Genomic DNA, 25,007 nt, shown 5'->3' on the forward strand with positions numbered 1-25,007 from the left:
GTGCATCTTATTGAGCAGTATGGTGGATATTCCTGCCTGGCTATAAAGTCACATAAGTCTACAATTCTTCTCTTATATACCTTGCCTTAGATCCTCGGTATTGCTAGGGTAAGTATGCCTGTGGTGACGCAATTTAAGTATCTAGGAGGAGGAGGGTTTAGATCACTCCATTTGTAATTGACTATCTTGGTCTTAACCCCTTAAGGACACATGACGTTCTCATACGTCTCCATTTCCGAGTCCTTAAGGACACATGAGAACGTCATGTGTTTTACCGGCCCCCCGCAACCATCTGGAGCGGAGCCGGTTCCCGATGCCTGCTGAAATCGTTCAGCAGGCATCGGGGCATATCGCCCAGGGGGGTCATGATGACCCCCCATGTCGGCGATGGCCGCAGATCGCTGGACAATTCAGTCCAGCGATCTGCGGCGGATTCCGGGTCAATCGGGTCTCCGGTGACCCGGAATTATTGGCTGATCGGGGCCGTCAGAGACAGCCCCGAACAGCCAGAGCCAGCAGGGGTGAGGTGGCACTGGTGCCACCTCACGATCGCCCTGATTCGTCGGCCGGATTACCAGCCGACCAATCAGGGCGCCTGCTGCGGGTGTCACTCCCGCAACCCGCTCCGCCCCTCTTCCGGAGGACGTGAGCGGGTGCGGGACGTTCACCCCGGGTGCTGGGGACCCCGATCCCCGGCGTCCCTGTTGGGATCGGGGTCCCAGGAGCAGCGGCGGCGACGACGAGGGACTGACCTGTGCGGCGAGGATCGTTGGAGGTGAGTGACAGCCTCCTGCTGTTGCTTAGCAACAGCTCCCAGCATGCAAAAAGGGCATGCTGGGAGCTGTAGTTATGCAACAGCAGGAGGCAGACCACCACAACTCCCAGCATTCCCTTATGGGCATGCTGGGACTTGTAGTTTTGCAACAGCTGGAGGCACATTCTTTCTATGGAAAAGTGTACCTTCAGCTGTTGTATAACTACAACTCCCAGCTTGCACAATCAGCTAAAGTGCATGCTGGTAGTTGTAGTGGTGCATCTGGTGGTTGCATAACTACAACTCCCAGCATGCCCGTTGGCTGTCGGTGACTGCTGAGAGTTGTAGTTTTGCAACAGCTGAAGGCACACTGAGTTAAGTAGCAAACCAGTGTGTCTCCAGCTGTTGCATAACTACAATCCCCAGCATCCCCAGCCAAAGTAGTATGCCTCCAGCTGTTGCATAACTACAAGACCCAGCATGCCCTTCCGCTGTCCGTACATGCTGGGGGTTGTAGCTTTTGCAACAGCTGAAGGCACACTGGTTGCAAAACACTGAGTTTGTTACCAAACTCGGTGTTTCACAACCAGTGTGCCTCCAGCTGTTGCAAAACTACAACTCCCAGCATGCACTGATAGACCGTACATGCTGGGTCTTGTAGTTTTGCAACAGCTGGATGTTCCCCCCCCCCCCCCCCATCCTATGTGAATGTGCAGGGTACACTCACATGGGCGGAGGATTACAGTAAGTATCCGGCTGCAAGTTTGAGGTGCGGCAAAATTTCTGCTGCAGCTCAAACTGCCAGCGAGAAACTACTGTGAACCCCCCGCCCGTGCGACTGTACCCTAAAAACACTACACTACACTAACACACAATAAAATAAAAAGTAAAAAACACTACGTATACACATACCCCTACACAGCCCCCCTCCCCAATAAAAATGAAAAACGTCTGGTACGCACTGTATCTAAAATGGAGCCTCCAGCGGTTGCAAAACTACAACTCCCAGCATGCACTGATAGACCGTACATGCTGGGAGTTGTAGTTTTGCAACAGCTGGATGTCCCCCCCAATGTGAACGTACAGGGTACACTCACATGGGCGGAGGATTACAGTAAGTATCCGGCTGCAAGTTTGAGCTGCGTCAAATTTTCTGCCGCAGCTCAAACTGCCAGCGAGAAACTACTGTGAACCCCCGCCCGTGTGACTGTACCCTAAAAACACTACACTAACACAAAATAAAATAAAAAGTAAAAAACACTACATATACACATACCCCTATACAACCCCCCTCCCCTCCCCAATAAAAATGAAAAACGTCTAGTACGCCACTGTTTCCAAAACGGAGCCTCCAGCTGTTGCAAAACAACTACTCCCAGTATTGCCAGATAGCCGTTGACTGTCTAGGCATGCTGGGAGTTTTACAACAGCTGGAGGCACCCTGTTTGGGAATCACTGGCGTAGAATACCCCTATGTCCACCCCTATGCAAGTCCCTAATTTAGGCCTCAAATGCACATGGCGCTCTCACTTTGGAGCCCTGTCGTATTTCAAGGTAACAGTTTAGGGCCACATATGGGGTATCGCCATACTCGGGAGAAATTGCCTAACAAATTTTGGGGGGTATTTTCTGCTATTACCCTTTTTAAAAATGTAAAATTTTTGGGAAAACAAACATTTTAGGTAAAAAAAATATATATTTTTTTACATATGCAAAAGTCGTGAAACACCTGTAGGGTATTAAGGTTCACATTACCCCATGTTATGTTCCCCGAGGGGTCTAGTTTCCAAAATGGTATGCCATGTGTTTTTTTTTTTTTTTTTTGCTGTTCTGGCACCATAGGGGCTTCCTAAATGCGGCATGCCCCCAGAGCAAAATTTGCTTTCAAAAAGCCAAATGTGACTCCTTCTCTTCTGAGACCTGTAGTTTGCCAGCAGAGCACTTTTCACCCCCATGTGAGGTGTTTTCTGTATCGGGAGAAATTGGGCTTCAAATTTTGGGGGGTATTTTCTGCTATTACCCTTTTTTAAAATGTAAAATTTTTGGGAAACCAAGCATTTTAGGTAAAAAAAATATATATTTTTTTTACATATGCAAAAGTCGTGAATCACCTGTAGGGTATTAAGGTTCACTTTACCCCTTGTTACGTTCCCTGAGGGGTCTAGTTTCCAAAATGATATGCCATGTGTTTTTTTTTTTTGCTGTTCTGGCACCATATGGGCTTCCTAAATGCGGCATGCCCCCCAAAAACCATTTGTCGCTCCTTTCCTTCTGAGCCCTCTACTGCGCCCACTGAACAATTAACATAGACATATGAGGTATGTGCTTACTCGAGAGAAATTGGGTTTCAAATACAAGTAAAAATTTTCTCCTTTTACCCCTTGCAAAAATTCAAAAAATGGGTCTACAAGAACATGCGAGTGTAAAAAATGAAGATTTTGAATTTTCTCCTTCACTTTGCTGCTATTCCTGTGAAACACCTAAAGGGTTAATACACTTACTGAATGTCATTTTGAATACTTTGGGGGGTGTAGTTTTTATAATGGGGTCTTTTATGGGGTATTTCTAATATGAAGACCCTTCAAATCCACTTCAAAACTGAACTGGTCCCTGAAAAATAGTGAGTTTGAAAATTTTGTGAAAAATTTCAAAATTGCTGCTGAACTTTGAAGCCCTCTGGTGTCTTCCAAAAGTAAAAACTCATAAATTTTATGATGCAAACATAAAGAAGACATATTGTATATGTGAAACCACCAAAAATATATTTTGAATATCCATTTTCCTTACAAGCAGAGAGCTTCAAAGTTAGAAAAATGCTAAATTTTCATTTTTTTCATCAAATTTTGGAATTTTTCACCAAGAAAGGATGCAAGTTACCATAAAATTTTACCACTAAGTTAAAGTAGAATAGGTCACGAAAAAACAATCTCGGAATCAGAATGATAACTAAAAGCATTCCAGAGTTATTAATGTTTAACCCCTTAAGGACCAAGGACGTACCGGTACGTCCTTGGTCCTGCTCTTCTGATATAACGCGGGGTTACACAGTAACCCCGCGTCATATCATGGCGGGCCCGGCGTCATAGTGAAGCCGGGACCCGCCTCTAATAGCGCGCAGCGCCGATCGCGGCGCCGCGCGCTATTAACCCTTTAGCCGCGCGCTCAAAGCTGAGCCGCGCGGCTAAAAGTGAAAGTTCCCGGCTAGCTCTGTCGGGCTGTTCGCGATAGCCGCGGCTAATCGCGGCATCCCGAACAGCTGACAGGACAGCGGGAGGGCCCCTACCTGCCTCCTCGCTGTCCGATCGCCGAATGACTGCTCAGTGCCTGAGATCCAGGCCTGAGCAGTCATCCGGCAGAATCGTTGATCACTGGTTTCTTATGAGAAACCAGTGATCAACATAGAAGATCAGTGTGTGCAGTGTTATAGGTCCCTATGGGAGCTATAACACTGCAAAAAAAAGTGAAAAAAAAAAGTGAATAAAGATCATTTAACTCCTCCCCTATTAAAAGTTTGAATCACCCCCCTTTTCCAATAAAAAAAAAAACACAGTGTAAATAAAAATAAAAATAAACATATGTGGTATCACCGCGTGCGGAAATGTCCGAATTATAAAAATATATCATTAATTAAACCGCTCGGTCAATGGCGTGCGCGCAAAAAAATTCCAAAGTCCAAAATAGTGCATTTTTGGTCACTTTTTATATCATTTAAAAATGAATAAAAAGTGATCAATAAGTCCTATCAATGCAAAAATGGTACCGTTAAAAACTTCAGATCACGACGCAAAAAATGAGCCCTCATACCGCCCCATACACGGAAAAATAAAAAAGTTATAGCTGTCAGAAGATGACAATTTTAAACGTATTAATTTTCCTGGATGTAGTTATGATTTTTTCCAGAAGTCCGACAAAATCAAACCTATATAAGTAGGGTATCATTTTAATCGTATGGACCTACAGAATAAAGATAAGCTGTAATTTTTACCGAAAAATGTACTACGTAGAAACGGAAGCCCCCAAAAGTTACAAAACAGCGTTTTTTTTTCAATTTTGACGCACAATGATTTTTTTTCCCGCTTCACCATAGATTTTTGGGCAAAATGACTGACGTCATTACAAAGTAGAATTGGTGGCGCAAAAAATAAGCCATCATATGGATTTTTAGGTGTAAATTTGAAAGAGTTATGATTTTTTAAAGGCAAGGAGCAAAAAACGAAAATGCAAAAACGGAAAAACCTCCGGTCCTTAAGGGGTTAAAGTGACAGTGGTCAGAATTGCAAAAAACGCTCCGGTCCTTAAGGTGTAAAATGGCCTGGTCCTTAAGGGGTTAAAGAGGATATCCACCATAAGGTTATTTTAGTACTTACCTGCCAGACAGTAATGGACATGCTTAGATAGGATCCGTGCTTGTCTTGGGGCTAAATGGCTATGTTGTGAGATTAACATAATGCCATGGCTATCTTTTGTGATATGGCTATTTCCTGTTGGAGTTCCCTCTCATTAACTACAAGTCCCAGGATTCCTTGTTTGTAAGTGGGAGGTCACTTTTTCCTTCCCACACACCAGCCACCCCACCCTTTAAAATACACCTTTGCTCCCTTCCATGCAATAGACCAGTGATTTCTTAACAGGATGCCTCCAGCTGTTGCAAAATTACAATTCCTTGCAGAATGATCCCCGCTCCACCCATTGAAGTAGATGCGCTCCCTCTGAACACTTGACTAGTGATGTAACGTCTTGGGCCATGCTGCAGCCTAAGAAAACCTGAAATGACATATTGTATGCTGTTAAAAATAAACATTAGGGCAAAAATCACTGAATTGAAAGACCACCATCACACACAGGTACAGACACTATATTATGAACTACACAAACTTTACAGCCCCTTAAGCATAGTCAAACAAAAAAATCCTGGAATACTCCTTTAAAGGGTTACTCCGCTCCCCAGCGTACGGAACATTGAGTTCTGAACGCTTTGTGCGAGCTTCCGTGTTCACGCCCGCCCCCTTTGTGATGTCACGGCCTGCCCCCGGAACGTGACATCATGAGGGGGCGGGAGTGAACACGGAAGCCCGCACACAGGGTTCGGAACTCAGAGTTCCGGACGCTGGGTAGCGGAGTAACCCTTTAACCTTGCAGTGCTCATAAGCTTCCTTTATCTGTTATTGGAAGGTCAAATTTCACTAAAAATATACTCATGCCCCAGTTCCTGTATATTTTGCATAACTCTTCTATTTGGATTCCCATGTCTTAATTTAATAGAATACAGTCTCTATTTAGGAAACTGATTTGTAATGATAAATCTGCTAGAATCTGCTTGGAAACCCTGTAGAGTGAAACAAGAATGCAGAGTGCCTATCGATCCCTAACCCCTTGGTTATACTTCTTAGCGGCACAAATCCAATAGCTGAAGGGATGAGCTTTGTTTTACTTCCATGGGCCCTAAAGGGAGATTGGTTTCCCAACAAATGGGAAGGTTGATCCCCTATGTATCTGTTAGAAATTGCAGCTCAGACTAGGATTTCTGATCTGACCCCCATGCTAGATCTAATTCGTAAAGCATGGCTGAAATTTAAAACTATTCTACATAACAATGATTTTACCACTTATTCTACCTTGTGCAACAATCCTAACCTTATAGGTTTCCTGCATTATCTTTATTTATCTCAGGTATATGATGGTGTGGTACTAAAAATTTCATCCAGTTACAGAAGGACTTTTTCATGCCTCTCACCTCATTCTATAGATACCTAAAACGGTGACATGCAGTTGAAGTTGAGTCTAAATCCCATGACCTATCCATATGTGCTTCAGCTACTATGGATGATCTATAGACGCATACTAGTACTAAGGGGGTTATGTCAGTTTTTATTTGGTGATTTATTGTCTTCTTTACATCAGGCTTATTCCCAGGTTGTTAAATAGAGGGTTGGTCCCTTATGGGATGATCAATGGGCCCAGGTTGTTGCTATGACCCTGACTTTTGAGGTGTCAGAATCACGTTGTTTATCCCAATTGGTTTTTTCTCGGTCGCTCTTCATTGAAGGACACCTATACTGATGGGTATATGCTCTTGCCACTAGGAGGCTCTGACACTAGGAAAAAGTCGGCTCCTCCCTGGCAGGATATACCCGCCCACTGGAAGTGAGGTAAAATCAGTTTTAGCTAGTGTCCGTAGGAGGCAATACACAGGTCTGGTTCTCTCCAGACCTGGTCTTTTTTTATTATTTTCTAGTAAGGGCTGTTTAGCTAGGTTCTTTGTTTCCTTTTTTCAGGTGGGGGTTCAGGAGTATGGCGCTACCTGTTACCCCATATGCGATGAAGGGGCACAGACATAGAGTATGTACTGTTAACCCCTTCTTGCCAACGGCCAGCGCCTGGAGTTTGTACCCTGCGTCTGGGTCCCCCACTTGCCCCTGCTCTCCCCGCTATCTTAGCCTGGTATGATGCAGCCTGGCCATAAGCTGGTTGAAGACTTTAGGGGGAGTATGAGAAGACTGAGACTGTGGGTGAGTATGTACTACAACCCCTCTTCCCCTTCTCCCTTCTTCCCTTTTGCTCATCTGGGGTCCCCTTTCTCTGCTTTGCCCAGCTCCTTAGCCGTCATTACACTTAGCTGTGCTGGGCCGGACCTGCCCCCCCCCCCCTCCCTCTTCGGGTCCCACATGTATTGCGGCCAGGCACACTGCCTTGGCCGTGTTTTCCTCTCTATCGGACGGAGACTCTGTCCGCTTTCCCAGGTGGGGTAGGTAGGGGGGGGGGGGGGGGCGGGTGTAACCAGTCCGCCTTTTTGCTACCTTTTTTGTGCGGCCAGGCACTGTGTCCTGGCCGTGTTCTTTATTAATAATATAGGAGGGAGCATATGATGCGTGTAGACCTATGTGTAATATTCAGTTGGCAATAGGAAAAAACACTAGGATACTTAAAAACATACTTTTATTGGTGTACATTTGTTATATAGGCACAAAAAATTCACACAATTTAAACAATAGAAGGTACAATACAATGTTTGTAAAATTCTTCACAAACCTAGCTTGTCCTATTTTGAGGATAGTTTGCTAGAGTAAGGCTATACTGGCCCTACTAGTCGCATAGGACCCCCTACCTGTTACTGCGGGGAGGCCTTCCTAGAGAATGCCAACCTGCAACAGGAACCTCCTATCTCTCCCTGGTTCTGGAGGGAATGGAGGCACCGGGTGCAGTACGTATAGCACGTCACCAGCAAAAAATCAGCCGGTTTGTAGACCTCAGCTGAATTATTCGGTGAGTATACAACTGTAAGCACATCAAATTGGTACAATGATTGCATACAGATATAGTACAAATTAGAACCACATATTTCCAACGCGTTTCGTTGCGGCACAATTTCAAGCGTCGCAACTCTTCAGGGACAAGTGTTTGGAGAGCAGGAGTATAGTTTCTCCCGTCACCTATCTCACTGAATAGTAGTATGATCGTGATACGACATAGAGGTATAGATAGATATTCTGATGTGCTTAGATAATGAAGGCCCAGATGAAGTTATGTGGGTAATGGTCCAAGGGCTTGTGTTCCCTCTTGTATATAGATAAGTACCATCCTGAAATTAAATAGAGATTCTGTATATAGAGTGTTGTTTTATACACATTGTTTGAGATTTTGAATAATATTAAAGCCTACCTTAGATTGGTACGGCAAATGTGTAGGTGCAGAGGCGATACTTGCATGGATACAATGGTTTAATATGATTTTAATTTGTATTGTAGGCTGGTAGAGGTAAGCCTAACAGGGAGGAACATAATATTATTACACTATCATAGGTTGGGTTGGTATAGTGACAGGGGAAATAGATAAATGTATTATTTACCTAGTATGTGAGGGCACAGGGCATTTACCCACAGGATGAGGTTTCCACATTCAAAACAGGGCAATATCTGTGGATAAATAGATGGGTAAACTAGATGGGTGAAACAGTGGGAGTGCCAGGTTATGCAGAGTGGTATACATATAAATAATTAATTATAGATGTCCTACCATATGGCGTCCTTGGGATAGTTTAGGGAGCCATTAGGATGCAGGTACCTGCCTATAGGACAAAGTAAATTACCTAAGGCATGGTTTAAAACTAGATAGGCATAGATAATAGGAGAATAGGGTAAATTACTTACAGTCAGCTGATTCGGTGGTCAGCAAATGCAGGGGTGCAGGATGGCGCGGCATCTACCTAGTGCCGGCACCCTGCTTATTTATAGCTCCCCGGCATGCGGGCGTGTATGCGCCAAACGGAAGTGAGATCACTTCCGGTTTGCGCATCACTGTGGAGCGCATAATGACACGCTGAGTGCGCAAGTGCAGTGCTGTCATGCGCTCCACCGTGGAACGCATCGGGGAGGGGGCGGATGCTCCACAGTGGGGCGCATCCGATGCGCACACTCCCGTCGGCCATAGTTTGCTTGCGCTCCACAGTGGGACGCAAATAAAGAACACATGAGTGACAGAGTCGGCAAAATCTGTATATTTAACCGCCGGTTTCTCTCATTGTAAGGGTACAGTGATCTCTAGGTCGGCATTATCTATGGATTTAACCGCGGGTTTGTCTGCCTCATTAAAAGGGTGCAGTGATCTCTATCTGGTGTTATTTAAGGGTGCTACTCTTATTCTGGTCTCCCTATTTAGGTTGATAGGCTAAAAGAACGATTATGGAAGGGGAACTGGGGGGTAAAGGAGAGTCGGGGGGAGGGAAAAGGGGAGGGGGGTGTGGGTGAGGATCAGGGAGGAGTGGGCCATTACCTAGATGTTTAACATATGTGTAGAGTACATGTATGATAACTGGGCGGCACTGTGTCCTGGCCGTGTTCTTTATTAGGCTGACCGGAAACCTACAGCTACAGGCAGCGGGTCTCCGGTCCCATATGGCTGCTCGTTTCCTCAGTGCCGGCACACCAGCCCGACTCTGCCCGCTTTCCCAGGTGGGGTTGGGGGGGCAGGCGTAAGCAGCCCGCCCGTTTGCTACCTTTTTTGTGCGGCCAGTCGTGTCCTGGCCGCATTCTTTATTAGGCTGACCAGAGACCTACAGCTGCAGGCAACGTGTATCCGTTCCCACGTGGCCAAAACTACTGGTCTCTCAGACAGTTTGGTGGTGTTTGACGCCCTCTTGTGGCCATCAATTATATTGCACCCTGAATTTTTTCATTGATGATTGTGGGCTTTCCCTTGTGCTAACCAAGCGCTATTAGAGCCTTGGTCTGTCACATCTGTTTTTAATCTGTTTAATATTTGCAGGGTCCCTTTTCTTGGGATGGTATTGTTGGCCGTTTTATTCCTTCAGTCGCCCTGTACATTGTCAGTTGAGGTATGCCTCTGGCGTATCTATTTTCTGCACGATCCCTTGGAAATTGTCGGTGATATATTCGGTGACTGTTCTCCCCTAACACTGAGTGCCATGCTGTGCCCACGGCCGAATTCCAGTCCCTCCCTACCAAGGCAAGACACTGGTTGGGTGCCCTTGCAAGAGTTTTTTGCATTCCTGGCGGATTCCTCCACAGGCTGCTGCATCTGCGGCTAGTACTCCGGATCCTCATGTCTAGTGTGAGGTCTCTGTGGAAGTGCCCCTGCGTGGGCATTGATTGGTCCTGATGTCGATATGTCTGACAGTAGTCTAGCTCATCTCTCAGCTGCCACGTCCATGGATGGCACTCCAGTACCCCACTACTCGTGCAGGTGTCTGACGGAGTGACCCATTGTCTACTATGGACCCATACCAGTAAGGCAGACAGTGGTCTGCATGGTTTCCTTCACCGCCTCAAATGCGCATGGCGCTCTTTCATTTCGGAGCCCTGTCGTATTTCAAGGAAACAGTTTAGGGCCACATATGGGGTATTTCTGTATTCGGGAGAAATTGCACTACCATTTTGGGGGCCTTTTCTCCTTCTACCCGTTATAAAAAGGAAAAGTTGGGGGCTACACCAGCCTGTTAGTGTAAAAAAAATCCACTAACATTACACTAACATGCTGGTGTTGCCCCATACTTTTTATTTTCACAAGCAGTAAAAGGAAAAATTGTAACGTAATTTCTCCTGAGTATGGAAATACCCCATATGTGGGTGTAAAATGCTCTGTGGGCGCACAACAAGGCTCAGGAGTGAGAGCACACCATGTACATTTGAGGCCTAAATTGGTGATTTGAACAGGGGTGGCTGATTTTACAGCTGTTCTGACATAAACACAAAAACATAAATACCCACATGTGACCCCATTTTGGAAACTACACCCCTCACGAAACATGACAAGGGGTATAGTGAGCCTTAACACCCCACAGGTGTTTGACGAATTTTCATTAAAGTTGGATGGGAAAATGAAAAAAACATTTTTTTTTTCACTAAAATGCTGGTGTTACCCTAAATTTTTCATTTCCACAAGGGAAAATAGGAAAAAAGCCCCCCAAAATGTGTAACCCCATTTCTACTGAGTAAGAACATAACCCATATGTGGATGTAAAGTGCTCTGCGGGCGAACTACAAGAGAAGGAGCGCCATTGGGATTTTGAAGAGAAAATTTGTCCGGAATTGAAGGCCACGTGTGTTTACAAAGCCCCCATAGTGCCAGAACAATGGACCCCCCCCACATGTGACCCCATTTTGGAAACTACACCCCTCATGTAATGTATTAAGGGGTACAGTGAGCATTTACACCCCACAGGTGTCTGACAGATTTTTGGAACAATGGTCCGTGAAAATGAAAAATTAAAATTTTTCATTTGCACAGCCCACTGTTCCAAAGATCTGTCAAACGCCAGTGGGGTGTAAATGCTCACTGCACCCCTTATTCAATTCTGTGAGGGGTGTAATTTCCAAAATGGGGTCACATGTGGGGGGGGGTCCACTGTTCTGGCACCACGGGGGGCTTTGTAAATGCACATGGCCCCTGACTACCATTCCAAACAAATTATCTTTCCAAAAGCTCAATGGCGCTCCTTCTCTTCTGAGCATTGTAGTTTGCCCGCAGAGCATTTTATGTCCTAACATGCAGTATTTCCATACTCAGAAGAGATGGGGTTACAAATTTTGGGGGGCATTTTCTCCCATTACCCTTTGTAAAAATTGTAAATTTGGGGGAAAAACTGCACTTATTTACACATCCGATTTTAATGAAAAGTCGCCAAACACCTGTGGAGTGTTAAGGCTAACTGGACCCCTTGTTATGTGCCTTGAGGGGTGTAGTTTCCAAAATGGTATGCCATGTGGGGTTTTCTGCTGTTCTGGCACCATAGGGGGTTTCTAGATGTCACATGCCCCCCAAAAACCATTTCAGCAAAATTCACTCTCCAAACTTCTGAGCCCTCTACTGCGCCCGCCGAACACTTGACATACACATATGAGGTATTTCCTTACTCGAGAGAAATTGGGTTACAAATTTTGGGGGGCTTTTTTGCCTATTACCACTTGTAAAAATTCAAAAACTGGATCTACAAGAACATGCAAGTGTAAAAAATGAAACTTTTGAATTTTCTCCTTCACTTTGCTGCCATTCCTAAAATTAAACACCTAAAGGGTTAACACACTTACTGAATGTCATTTTGGATACTTTGAGGGGTGCAGTTTTTATAATTGGGTCATTTGTGGGGTATTTCTTATATGAAGGCCCCTCAAATCCACTTCAAAACTGAACTGGTCCCTGAAAAATTTCGATTTTGAATTTTTTTGGGGAAAATTGCTGCTGAACTTTTGAAGCCCTCTGATGTCTTCCAAAAGTAAAAACATGTCAACTTTATGATGGAAACATAAAGTAGACATATTGTATATGTGAATCAATATATAATGTATTTGGTATGTCTATTTTCCTTACAAGCAGAGAGCTTCAAAGTTAGAAAAATGCAAAATTTTCGAATTTTTCATAAAATTTTAGAATTTTTCACCAAGAAATGATGCAAGTATCGACGAAAATTTTACCACTACCATAAATTAGAATATGTCACGAAAAAACTGTCTCGGAATCAAATTTATAAGTAAAAGCATCCCAGAGTTATTAATATTTAAAGTGACAGTGGTCAGATGTGCAAAAAAATGCTCCCATCCTTAGGGTCATAATGGTCTCCGTCGCCAAGGGGTTAAAGCACCGGCGGCTCACAGGAGGATGGGAGAACATATGATTAGTTCCTCGATGTTGTGACAGCTGCTGCGGCTGATAATTCATTCGCGGAGGGGGGGGGGGAGGGGCCCAACCAGTATTGCGGTATACGAAAAATTTACATTGTACAGAAAAAAAATACCAGTATTCGTTATGAACCTGTATACCGCCCAGCACTAACCGCACCCGCCCATTCTTTATCTTTTTTACGGATTATTTTGGTTTTTTATCTGGGATTCCTTTCTAGGGTCCTTCGTATATATTTCTTTGTTGGCTTCTCCTACTGCTTTGTGACAAAACTGATTAACTCACTTCCAGTCGGTGGGTATATTCTGCCAGGGAGAAGCCGACTTTTTTTTCCTAGTGTCAGCGCCTCCTAGTGACAAGAGCATATACCCATCAGTACGGTGTCCCCAATGAAGGCTACGAGAAAGAAATTTTACAGCTAGTACAAAAAAAATCTCCTTATTACATCGTGCATATCAGGTACCTTCTTTCCCTAAAAAATTGGTCAGTCCAGATTTGTGATGTCCTAGATGTACACAACCTGATGCCCTTTTGATACACATGATGTGGGAGTGCCCTCATCTTGAACAGTTTTGGAGTGATATTATCCAGGTAATTGAATGGATATATGGTCCCACCATTCCTATGTCTCCTGTAGCAGGGGTTTCAAACTCCCGGTACAAAAGTTTGTGGCCGCACCAGGGATGTGTGATTTGTATTGCCCGACGCCCACGACATGCAATTCTGGGCGCCGGGCAGGTGGTTTCTTCAGGCATTTAGCCCTGCTTCAGGCTAGCAGCGCTAAATGCCAGAAGGCTTCACTTACCCCACCCTCCTCCTCCCGGTCTATGGTTGGCCGGCCGGCCAGAGTCTGATGGGGTTCCTCCGCAGACCCGCACAGGAGAGGAAGTGACGTCAGGCCGCTGCCGGAGAGAACCGCAGGACTGGTAAGTGTGTGCATGTGTGGGTGTCTGTCTGTGTGTGTGAGAGAGAGTCAGGGGGAGGAACGACGCTTCTACCTAATGTGGGGAACCTGCTTCTACCTAATGTGGGGAACCTGCTTCTACCTAATGTGGGGAACCTGCTGCTACCTAATGTGGGGAACCTGCTGCTACCTAATGTGGGGAACCTGCTGCTACCTAATGTGGGGAACCTGCTTCTACCTAATGTGGGGAACCTGCTTCTACCTAATGTGGGGAACCTGCTTCTACCTAATGTGGGGAACCTGCTTCTACCTAATGTGGGGAAACTGCTACTACCTAATGTGGGGAAACTGCTACCAACTAATGTGGGGAAACTGCTACCAACTAACGTGGGGAACCTGCTACCAACTAACGTGGGGAACCTGCTTCTACCTAACGTGGGGAACCTGCTTCTACCTAACGTGGGGAACCTGCTTCTACCTAACGTGGGGAACCTGCTTCTACCTAACGTGGGGAACCTGCTTCTACCTAACGTGGGGAACCTGCTTCTACCTAACGTGGGGAACCTGCTTCTACCTAACGTGGGGAACCTGCTTCTACCTAACGTGGGGAACCTGCTTCTACCTAACGTGGGGAACCTGCTTCTACCTAACGTGGGGAACCTGCTTCTACCTAACGTGGGGAACCTGCTTCTACCGAACGTGGGGAACCTGCTTCTACCTAACGTGGGGAACCTGCTTCTCCCTAACGTGGGGAACCTGCTTCTCCCTAACGTGGGGAACCTGCTTCTCCCTAACGTGGGGAACCTGCTTCTCCCTAACGTGGGGAACCTGCTTCTCCCTAACGTGGGGAACCTGCTTCTCCCTAACGTGGGGAACCTGCTTCTCCCTAACGTGGGGAACCTGCTTCTCCCTAACGTGGGGAACCTGCTTCTCCCTAACGTGGGGAACCTGCTTCTCCCTAACGTGGGGAACCTGCTTCTCCCTAACGTGGGGAACCTGCTTCTCCCTAACGTGGGGAACCTGCTTCTCCCTAACGTGGGGAACCTGCTTCTCCCTAACGTGGGGAACCTGCTTCTCCCTAACGTGGGGAACCTGCTTCTCCCTAACGTGGGGAACCTGCTTCTCCCTAACCTGCTGCCTATCTAATGTGGGGATCCTGCTGCCTATCTAACGTGGGGATCCTGCTGCCTATCTAACGTGGGGATCCTGCTGCCTATCTAACGTGGGGATCCTGCTGCCTATCTAACGTGGGGATCCTGCTGCCTATCTAACGTGGGGATCCTGCTGCCTATCTAACGTGGGGATCCTGCTGCCTATCTAACGTGGGGATCCTGCTGCCTATCTAACGTGGGGATCCTGCTGCCTATCTAACGTGGGGATCCTGCTGCCTATCTAACGTGGGGATCCTGCTGCCTATCTAACGTGGGGATCCTGCTGCCTATCTAACGTGGGGATCCTGCTGCCTATCTAACGTGGGGATCCTGCTGCCTACCTAATGTGGGGAACCTCCAGAAGTAGCACCCCCATAATCTGTCAGCTCATGCTATTACAACACGGGGGTAGGGGGAATGGGGGGTTGCTGGTGGATGATGAGGGGTGCATGATGGGGGCAATATATGTGAGGGGCGCATGATGGGGTCATTATATGTGAGGGGAGTATGATGGGGTCATTATATGTGAGGGGAGCATGATGGGCTCATTATATGTGAGGGGCGCATGATGGGGGCATTATGTGTAAGGGACGCATGCGGCATAGCCTCACCCAGCTGCTACCTCCAGTGGCCCCCGGATAATTTGAGTTTGAGACCCCTGTCCTATAGTGTGTATCCTCTGCTTTCTGGAGGGGAGTGATGAGTGGAGCGAGGTACAAATTGGTGTCTGTAGAATCTTTATCAGGCACGGAAACTAATTGGGCAACATTGGTTGAGAATCTCCCCACCGACTAGCGAAAATGATCACTAAACTGAACCATGTTATCCATTTGGAAAAGGGCATGTATAAGAGGAAGCTTATGGGAAGTTTGAGTCTATTTGGGGCCCCCTGGATTCATGCCCCAGTTCTACCCTCATTGCATATTGAAAGGTCCCCATTAAGGTGTTTCTTAGTAGGGTTGGAGAGCCTAGGGGGAGATGTATTTTTTATTCTTCTGAATTTCTCTGGACCAAATGTGAGCCTTGTGTTTTCTGTGCATGCGGTTACGTTGTTATATTCACTATTGCATTACCCAGTATATCCATTTGCCATGTGCTCTTCATGTATTCTCCTCTGTTCTGTCTGAATAGACATTCTTTTCTCTGTGTATGTATGCAACAAATTTGATGTTCGGGTTTGACCCTGGATGCTGGAAGGGGAAGAGTTGTGTTTTAGTTACTGTATTTTTGTGTATATTCTTATGCAAAAAGTTTAATAAAAAATGTTTTTATTCAATAAAAAAAAAGCTGCAGACATTGTTAAATAGCTGTCCCTGTACCGCAGCCTGCATGTCTTCTGCCCACCCTCACTTTCCAGCCACTCCTTGGCTTATATACGGAGCCCTATATATCAACTATTGTGGGGCTGGGAGGCAAGGACAGGCAAGGAGGTATGCCAGGCAGCTTGACCCCGCATCCCTGACACTTTTATAAGTTTTCCAACCATCATTAGCTCCAGGAAAGCTTTTATACTCTAATAGCTATCCATTCTTATTGAGACTGCAGTTCTTAGCAGCAAATACAGCTGATAAAATTCCCATAAAGTGTCTATGCACACGTACAGTATCCTGCGTATATTTGATGCTCAGGATTTGAAGCGGAGTTCAGTCAGTTAGTTTACATTGACCTCTCCAGCATAAAATCTGCAGCTTCAGATACTGAATTTGTGAATGCATTATTAAGGGGAGATCCGATGCTAAACTCAAAATGATGCTAAATGTTCGGGTCAAGCATGGAGTATGCGGTCAAGCATGTATGCTGCAGGTTCACCTGTGGGGTGCATGGACAATTGACCTGCTTTCTCATGACAGCAGTCGGACCTCCACCAATCAGCTAGCTTTTCTCTATCCTGAGGATAAGAGGCAAACTGTGAATGAAAGGAAGCTGGACCTGCAATTGGTTGATCGGCTGCTATAGGGGCATTGTAGAATTATATGGCCACTGTTCAGATAAATGGCTTCCATGTAATATGTGGAGGGTCCAGGTACACAAGGGTGGGAGCTACCAATATTTGGCTGCTCCTTACCTTGGCTCATAGAGGGCAAATTAGATAACCCCTTTTTAGCACATGTTTAGAGAAGACATTTTAATTCTGTTTAACTTTCAGCCACATTGTGTATGAGTGAGTGGCAACTTTTAAATACCCATATACAAGTAGTGCACTGGAAATTTATGAACCCTTGCCGATTGTAACTGCACTATTCTCAATCCCCGCCAGTTTGGTGACATTTCTTCCATTGTCTTTTATAGTAAACGTGACAAACAAGACAGCATGTACACTTTAACATGAATGCATCAGTATTGGCTTAAGAATCTAACCAACATTCGTCTTAAAAAAAAATAATAATAAAAAAAAAAGATAATCTTTTGCTGCCACCAAGTGGCTAATTACTGGTACAGCAGTACATACCAATGTGAAATACCTGTGTATTTGCTTTTTGTATCCCGTATTTATCATTATGCAAAGAGACATCACATTTTATGATAAAAGCTCTGTTGCATATATGTGTGTATATATATATATATATATATATATATATATATATATATATATATATATAACCAGATACAGACGCAGCACTCCAACAAAATAAGTGATTTAATATCTCATGTCAGCATTACAACGTTTCAGCTCCTCCTGGAGCCTTTTTCAAGCATGAAAAAGCTTGAAAAAGGCTCCAGGAGGAGCCGAAACGTTGTAATGCTGACATGAGATATTAAATCACTTATTTTGTTGGAGTGCTGCGCCTGTATCTGGTTTTTATCTTGGATGGACTCTGATCAAGTCCTTTGGGACGCTGGCACCAATTTTTTGGTTGGACTGGATAAGTAGTGCTGCTTTATTTTGGGTATATATATATATATATATATATATATATATATATATATATATATAAACAAAGAATATGAAAATGTTGCTGCCATAGATATATATATAGCCAAAAAATTGCAGCACTACCTCGACTCCAATGCCCGGTGCCCGCACTCCAGACCTTACCACGGTCCAAGGTAAATAGAAGAACAGCAGTGCGGCACTCCAAAGAAGATTTTAAAAAAAGTGCATTTTTGTCTCACATCATAGCAGCAACGTTTCAGTTCCTCACTGGAACCTTTCTCAAGCTTGAGAAAGGTTCCAGAGAGGAACTGAAAGTTGCTGCTATGATGTGAGACAATAAATGCACTTTTTTTTAAATCTTCTTTGGAGTGCCGCACTGCTGTTCTTCTATATATATATTATATATATAATGTGTGTGTGTGTATATATATATATATATATATATATATATATATATATATATATATAGTCAGCTTCTGTAGGGGCCAATATCTGACTACTTGGTTCAGAACTGTTCAGGAGTGCAGGCTAGTAGCTAGTGTAGCTCTGCTGGGGAAATAAGGGTCGTGTTTTATCTATATACTACATATGTTCACATAGACTTACACTGGTGACAAAACAGATATCTAGGCCAGGAGTGGGCAACCTTTTGGTAGGACTAGGTTTATTGTGGGTGAGGTTTGTGGGGGTTTGGATTGTCAAGGGGAAGGGATTTTTTTTCATAATTTTCCCTATAGAGAGAGAAAAATACAGAGGGAGGGGATTGCACACAACAGCTATTAAAGTTTTTGTTCATAATACAGACCCCAGAATCAGACCCTAGTATTACCCCCTGCATAATACCCACCCCAGAATGACGTCTTCTCTGATTGGAGTCGTTCACTTTTCCTTTTCTCCTCCATCTGGCTTGGACCGCCGCAAAGACTTCTCCCAGCTATGACTTGTTTTTGCAGAATCTGATACACTCATTTTAGGCTCCTTTCTTCAGCACCATCCCCTCCTCATTACAAACTCCCCATCAATATTGCCTCACATAGTAATAGTGCCCATACACAGCCTCCATGCATGCACACACGCACCTATATTCACATACAGCCCCCATATACACAGCCCACATACACATCCTCCATATAAGTGAATACCATAGTTCTCCTCAAGTGCTGCTGGATGTTCTGCCCCTCTATCACGGGCGCCGGACAGGGAGAGGGAGGGACACGTTGGCCGACATGACTGGCCCAGCAGTGGCTGCTAGTAACTGATTTGCTGCCGTGAGGAGGCATGTTATTGATCTCTCCCTCGTGTGCCAAGGGTTACTGACCCCTGATCTGTGCGGTAGTCCAAACGCCTTCCAGCGGATATGGACTCCATTGTTTAAGGTCGTTCAGATCCTGTGGCTGAAGGGACACATACACAAAGTCTTTCATGTAGCCCCACAGAATAAAGTCACAGGGTATTAGATTTGGTGATTGTGGAGATCAGAACAACATTTGGAAATTGTTGTTTCTAATATGACCGATTCAACGTTCTGGTAAGTTCCATTCAGATATCTGGGGGTAACCACGGGCAACGGTCCGTATCACGCGACATCGCGCTTCATCAGGCCCTTCGAGGGCCTGATGAAGCACAATCTTGCGTGATAAGGACCGTTGCCCGTGGTTACCCCCAGAACCCGTCCACCCTCCTTACCCTTTTACCGCTTACCCCGACATAAAGAAATACAGATTATGAAGGCATCTCAACGTGGTATGTGCTCCGTTTCTTTTCTTTTCTTTGCATAGTGATTATACCTGTTGTGAACTTTCTATATACGTGAGCACTACCCTGTATTGCCTAGAAGGGGTCATCAGTGCATACAGGTGGTTTTGGACTTTGAATAGTCAAGCACGGCAGGATATTCAGTTTGAGTGGCGGTGCCGGTGTATCTATCTTGTTTACGTTGTGGATTACATAGACTTGCACTATTTATAGACTATGTTTGGCAGATCTTCCTCTATCTGTGGTATAAGCTATACCTTTAAAGGGGTTATCCAGGAATAGAAAAACAGAGCTAATATCTTTCAAAAAACGCTCCCTGTCTATCTCCAGGTTGGGTGTGGTTCTGCATCTTCCATTGAAATAAATGGAGCCAAGTTGTAATATCACGCACAACCTGGGGACAGACGTGGAGCTGTTTTTGAAAGAAATTATCTAAATTTTTCTATTCCTGGATAACCCCTTTAACATGCCTAGATAAGAGTGGCCAATGACTGTATACTCGTCAAAAAAGAATTGGCCGTAGACCAGTGGTTCTCAACCTTTTTGGTGACTGTACCCCCAAAGGCTGAAAGTATGTCCGCGGGTACCCCCTCGCGCGGAACTTGCACGCGAGGGGTACCCGCAGACAAAAGGCGTGTTCTTACCTTTATACTAATGCATCCCCCCCTCCCTCTTAATCCCCTTGTGCTATTATTCCCCCCTCCCTCTTAATCCCCTTGTGCTATTATTCCCCCCTCCCTCTTAATCCCCTTGTGCTATTTTTCCCCCCTCCCTCTTATTCCCCTTGTGCTATTATCCCCCCGCCATCTTAATCCCCTTGTACCAATATCCCCCCCTCCCTCTGATCCCCTTTTTGCATTATTATCCAATATGGCAAAAGGGGATTAAAATGGAGGGGGAATAATGGCAAAAGGGGATTAAGATGGAGGTGGATCAGAGGGAGGGGGGGTAATAATTGCCCAAGGGGATTAAGATGGAGGGGGGATAATCAAACCCCCCCCTCCATATTTAATCCCCTTGTGTCATTATTCTCCCCCCTCCGTCTGATCCCCTTTTGCCATTTTTGCCCCCTCCATCTTAATCCCCTTGTGCCATTATTATCAGATATGGCAAAAGGGGATCAGAGGAAGGGGGAATGGCACAAGGGGGATTAAGATGGAGGGGGGGGGGGGGGGGAATGATGCAAGAGATGAAGATGGAAGGGGAGAGGGATAATAGCGGAGGGGGGATGGGGAGTAATAAAGCACAGGGCATTAAATTGTAATGCCTTGTGCTTTATTACTCCCCATCCCCCTCTCCCCCTCTATCCCTCTCCCCCTCCATCTTAATGCCCCCATACAGTCCCCCTCCGGCCCATACAGTTGTTTTTAACTATTTTTTTTTTCCTGGCGTCCTGCGGTCCCCTGTTAGGGGTTCCGTCACGCAGCGCGTCCCGTTCAGCAGGGCCGCACTGAAGTGTGACGTCCTCCTGCACTGTGCGCCAACTCAGCGCAATGTCAGGGGAGGTCACACATCTCCCTATTAACCGCGCAGCTCACTTACATGGCCGGTATTCGTCAGTGCTTGTCGTGTACCCCCAAACAACCCATGGCGTACCCCGGGTTGAGAACCCAGGCCGTAGACTTTGGGCCAGCTCATTGCACAGAATACATTTACTTTGGGTGAGGCCCTCATGCACTAGCAACATGGTTTTTCTCACCCCCATATTCTATCATTGTAGTGATTGACCTTCCCACTAAGGTAAAAGGTTGCCTCATTGCTGAACACCAGCCTGTCAGCAAATTCATGTTTTTCAGGCCGGCCCTGCAAGACATTTGGCTTCTGGTTTCAGCTCCTGAAGAAGATGTAATCTGTATTGCTCACAATGCAGATGTTTTCATAGTATATGCCATACTGTGTTTTATGGTACCTGTAGTTCTCATCTAGTCACCTTGGGCAACTTTTTAGGACTACACTTGAACATTGCTTCAATTCTGTTCTTTGTCTCTTCTGATGTCTTTGGGCAGCCAGACTTTTACCATAAACACCCAGTGGTTTTAAATTGCTTCGACCAAAGCTAAATGAAGTTTCTATGCGGAGGACATTTATAAAATGTATTTTGAACGTTTCACTGAACTGTCACAGCGGACCCTGTTGTAGCAAAGTCCAACACAAAAAGCTTCAATGTCTCCCACTTATGTCACACTATGTAAGCACATTCCAAATTTGTCTCTTAAAAATGAAAGGTCTCAGTTTCTGGCCATGTACCACTGACGTTACAGCACTTTACACCCTAAGAAGGAGATTTATCAAGCTCCGTAGTAGATTTTTTTTGTGTAAAATAAAAAAAAAAAAAAGTTGCATGTACGACTTTTCTATACATGCTGCGACTTTTTGATTTTTGCTTATTCCAAAGCACATTTCTGAAATCTGCTCACGTAGTACGGTAATTTTATTTTTTTTTTACTTTGCAGTGGTCATGTATTTATCAAATGCGATAGTCACTATTTATGAAGAAAAAAGTTGCATCTCCATTTAAAAGTCGCATATGTATTCCAGGTCCACCCTGGCTTACAGAAAGGGCATGCGTCTGCAGAAAAGGACATTAACACCCACTTTAACAACTGTTCTTGTTCTGCATCATGAAACAAAGCTACTACATTAATGTTAATTATAGAAAAAAAATAATTATATAACTAATAATTCTATTAATTTTAAGGTTGAGAATACACACTGCACACCTTGTTAATTTTAGGACACGTACATGCTGGCGTACCCTCTACCTTTTAAAATGAATGTTGTGTTAAAATAGAATAAGGCACAACATATTTGTGTAAGAATTTTTACAGACTATGTAAATAACCCACATGTGGCACTAAAATTTTTCCTTAAAAAAAAATGAAACATCCATTGTAATACAGCATGCACGTTTTGGGGTGGGTAACGTACCAAGCTGTTTTTTATTTTTTTTAAATTGTGGCTTCACTATTGTTTATGTGGCTATTGGTGCTGCGCTGTCCTTCTTCCTGAGGTAAACTCCAGCCTCAGTGCAGCGACGTAAGACTTCGCCAACCAATGTCGGAGGTCAAAATGCAGGCTCAAATTTAAACAAAAAAGCCTCCAGAGTACTGATATTCATGGTGCAGCATAGTATGTTTTTTTAATGTATTTTTTAATTTCTGAGGAGGGTGGATGGGTTGTTGCGGGATAGTTGGATTGCAGCTATTTAGTGCCAGGCAGGCCAGTCAGGGTGTCACCTGATGCGATATGCCCCCCATCACTCTTCAGCAGCGCTACTGGTAATAAAGGGTAGATAAAGAACTTTGTCTGATAACATAAGGGGAAATTTTCTGCTTTAAAAAATGCTTTTGTTAGCGGGTTTCCTGGGTTTTGCTTACGTGCGATTTATTTATCAAGGTCGTGTGACCATTTGATAAATAGGTCGCATTTAAGCAAAAGTAAGTTAAAAAAAAAATTGTCATATAAAAGCCATACGTTTGAAAAGAATGATAAATCTGCTTCTATAGGTATATAAATAGTATGGGGGACATTTATTAAAACCTGTCTAGAGGAAGTGTGTTGCAGTTTCCCATAGCAACCGATCAGATGGCATGCAACGTCACCACTTTTCCTCTATATACATGTTTTAACAAATCTTCCCCTATGCCTTGTGAAAAAAGTATTGCAGATACAAATCACTGCATGTGTTCAATGGATATTGATGAGAACTTGTTACTTTTGATACATGGAAATGTTTATTGACATAAGGAATAAGCCATGATCTGTTGTGTTTCCTTGTAGGAATCAGGAGACAACAATCAGTTCTGCTGGAGAAATCTATTTTCCTGCATTAATCTACTGAGGATCCTAAACAAGCTCACTAAATGGAAGCACTCCCGCACCATGGTAGGTGTACAGCGCATATACCAGCCATAGGTTATCTATAGGTATAGCTTTATTCATAGGCATCCTCAGGACTGTTCACACTACCTATACACAATGTAGTGAAGTTGCAGCCTTTAACCATTCCTCTGCTCTAATGTTAAAGGGAAACTGACAGCCTGTTCATCCATACTAAACCCAATACACAGGGTTATAGTGCAGGTAAACTGGGTTAAAATCATGTAGAAGTTAACCGGACCTTTACCTACATATAAGAACTCTACATAAACCAGTATTGTTTTCTATGACAACACATAAATATTACCGTATATATCTTTACAGTATAGACAATAGACTCCTGCATATCACAACTTGTCCTTTTTCTGTTGCCAGATGCTGGTGGTGTTTAAATCTGCCCCCATTTTAAAACGTGCCCTAAAAGTAAAGCAGGCAATGATGCAGTTATATGTGCTAAAACTACTGAAGCTCCAGACCAAATACCTGGGTAGACAGTGGAGGAAGAGCAACATGAAAACAATGTCTGCTATCTACCAAATGGTGCGCCACAGAATGAACGATGACTGGGCCTATGGCAATGGTAGGTAGAGATCACTTAATATGCCACTGTTCTAATCAACATTAAGTTATCTTCTATGTGCTTGGTTTACTACTGTTGATTATTAGATGGCATATAGTATACTTGTTTGTTCATGTCCTCAGCTGATTTCCGAATTCAGCTGGATTCCTGTTATTCTAGAATAGTGTGTTGTGGGTGATTAGGTGACGGCTACATAGTGAAGCCATTTTAGGGGACTCTAAAGTTCTAGTAGTATCTGATGCATATTTGTTGCTGCTGATTTTGCTATCCATTTACTTCAATGGGTAGGAAAATCAGCTGCAGAAAATATGCAACAAAATAGGACACGTTTGAAAATACCCTTATAGTGTAACATAAAATTCTGACTTCCTGCAACAACCTCTAGGTGACTTAAAGGGTTTGTCCAGTGAAAGAAACAATTTATTGTCTGAACAGTCTACTATAGCCCTGTGCAAAAGACCCAGTTATCAATTGATGAACAAGCAATCGCTTGTCAGTCAGCTAATCACTGGGATTGTGCGGCCCTAACAATCATGCTTGGTTGTAGGGCTGGGCGGTATACCGGCTCATACCGAATACCGAACTTTTTGTGCTCCATGATATGAATTTTAACCCATACCGCAATACCGGTTTGGCACCTCCCACTCGGGAATGAATTATCAGCCCAGCGCTGTTCTGTCCCCACATCGGGGAACTAATCATATGTGACCCGCTATCGCTGTTCTGCCCCCCCCCCAATTAATTATCAGCCCAGCGCTACTACTCACATATGTCACCCGCAAGCGCTGCCCTCCTGGTCCTCCTGTTTGCTGCGGCCGCCGGCGCTGACACTCTATACCAGTGGTCTTCAACCTCCAGATGTTGCAAAACTACAACTCCCAGCATGCCCGGACAGCCGTTGGCTGTCCGGGCATGCTGGGAGTTGTAGTTTTGCAACATCTGGAGGTCCGCAGATTGCAAACTCGCCTTCCCCGTCG

General features: G+C 44.6%; 1 protein-coding gene across 4 annotated transcripts in view; it reads left to right on the top strand.

Annotated features, from left to right (window-relative positions):
* The window catches only part of STRIP2 (striatin interacting protein 2), an 84,897-nt gene that overhangs the window by 56,210 nt on the left and 3,680 nt on the right, over positions 1 to 25,007 (top strand). For all 4 annotated transcript variants that reach the window (XM_056573137.1, XM_056573138.1, XM_056573140.1 and 1 more), the window contains 2 exons: positions 23,352 to 23,456; positions 23,826 to 24,030. In XM_056573137.1, the coding sequence (XP_056429112.1) occupies positions 23,352 to 23,456; positions 23,826 to 24,030 (310 nt within the window). The remainder of the gene's footprint in view (positions 1 to 23,351; positions 23,457 to 23,825; positions 24,031 to 25,007) is intronic.

This window comes from Hyla sarda, chromosome 4 (assembly GCF_029499605.1).
Source record: "Hyla sarda isolate aHylSar1 chromosome 4, aHylSar1.hap1, whole genome shotgun sequence".
Taxonomy (NCBI): Eukaryota; Metazoa; Chordata; class Amphibia; order Anura; family Hylidae; genus Hyla; species Hyla sarda.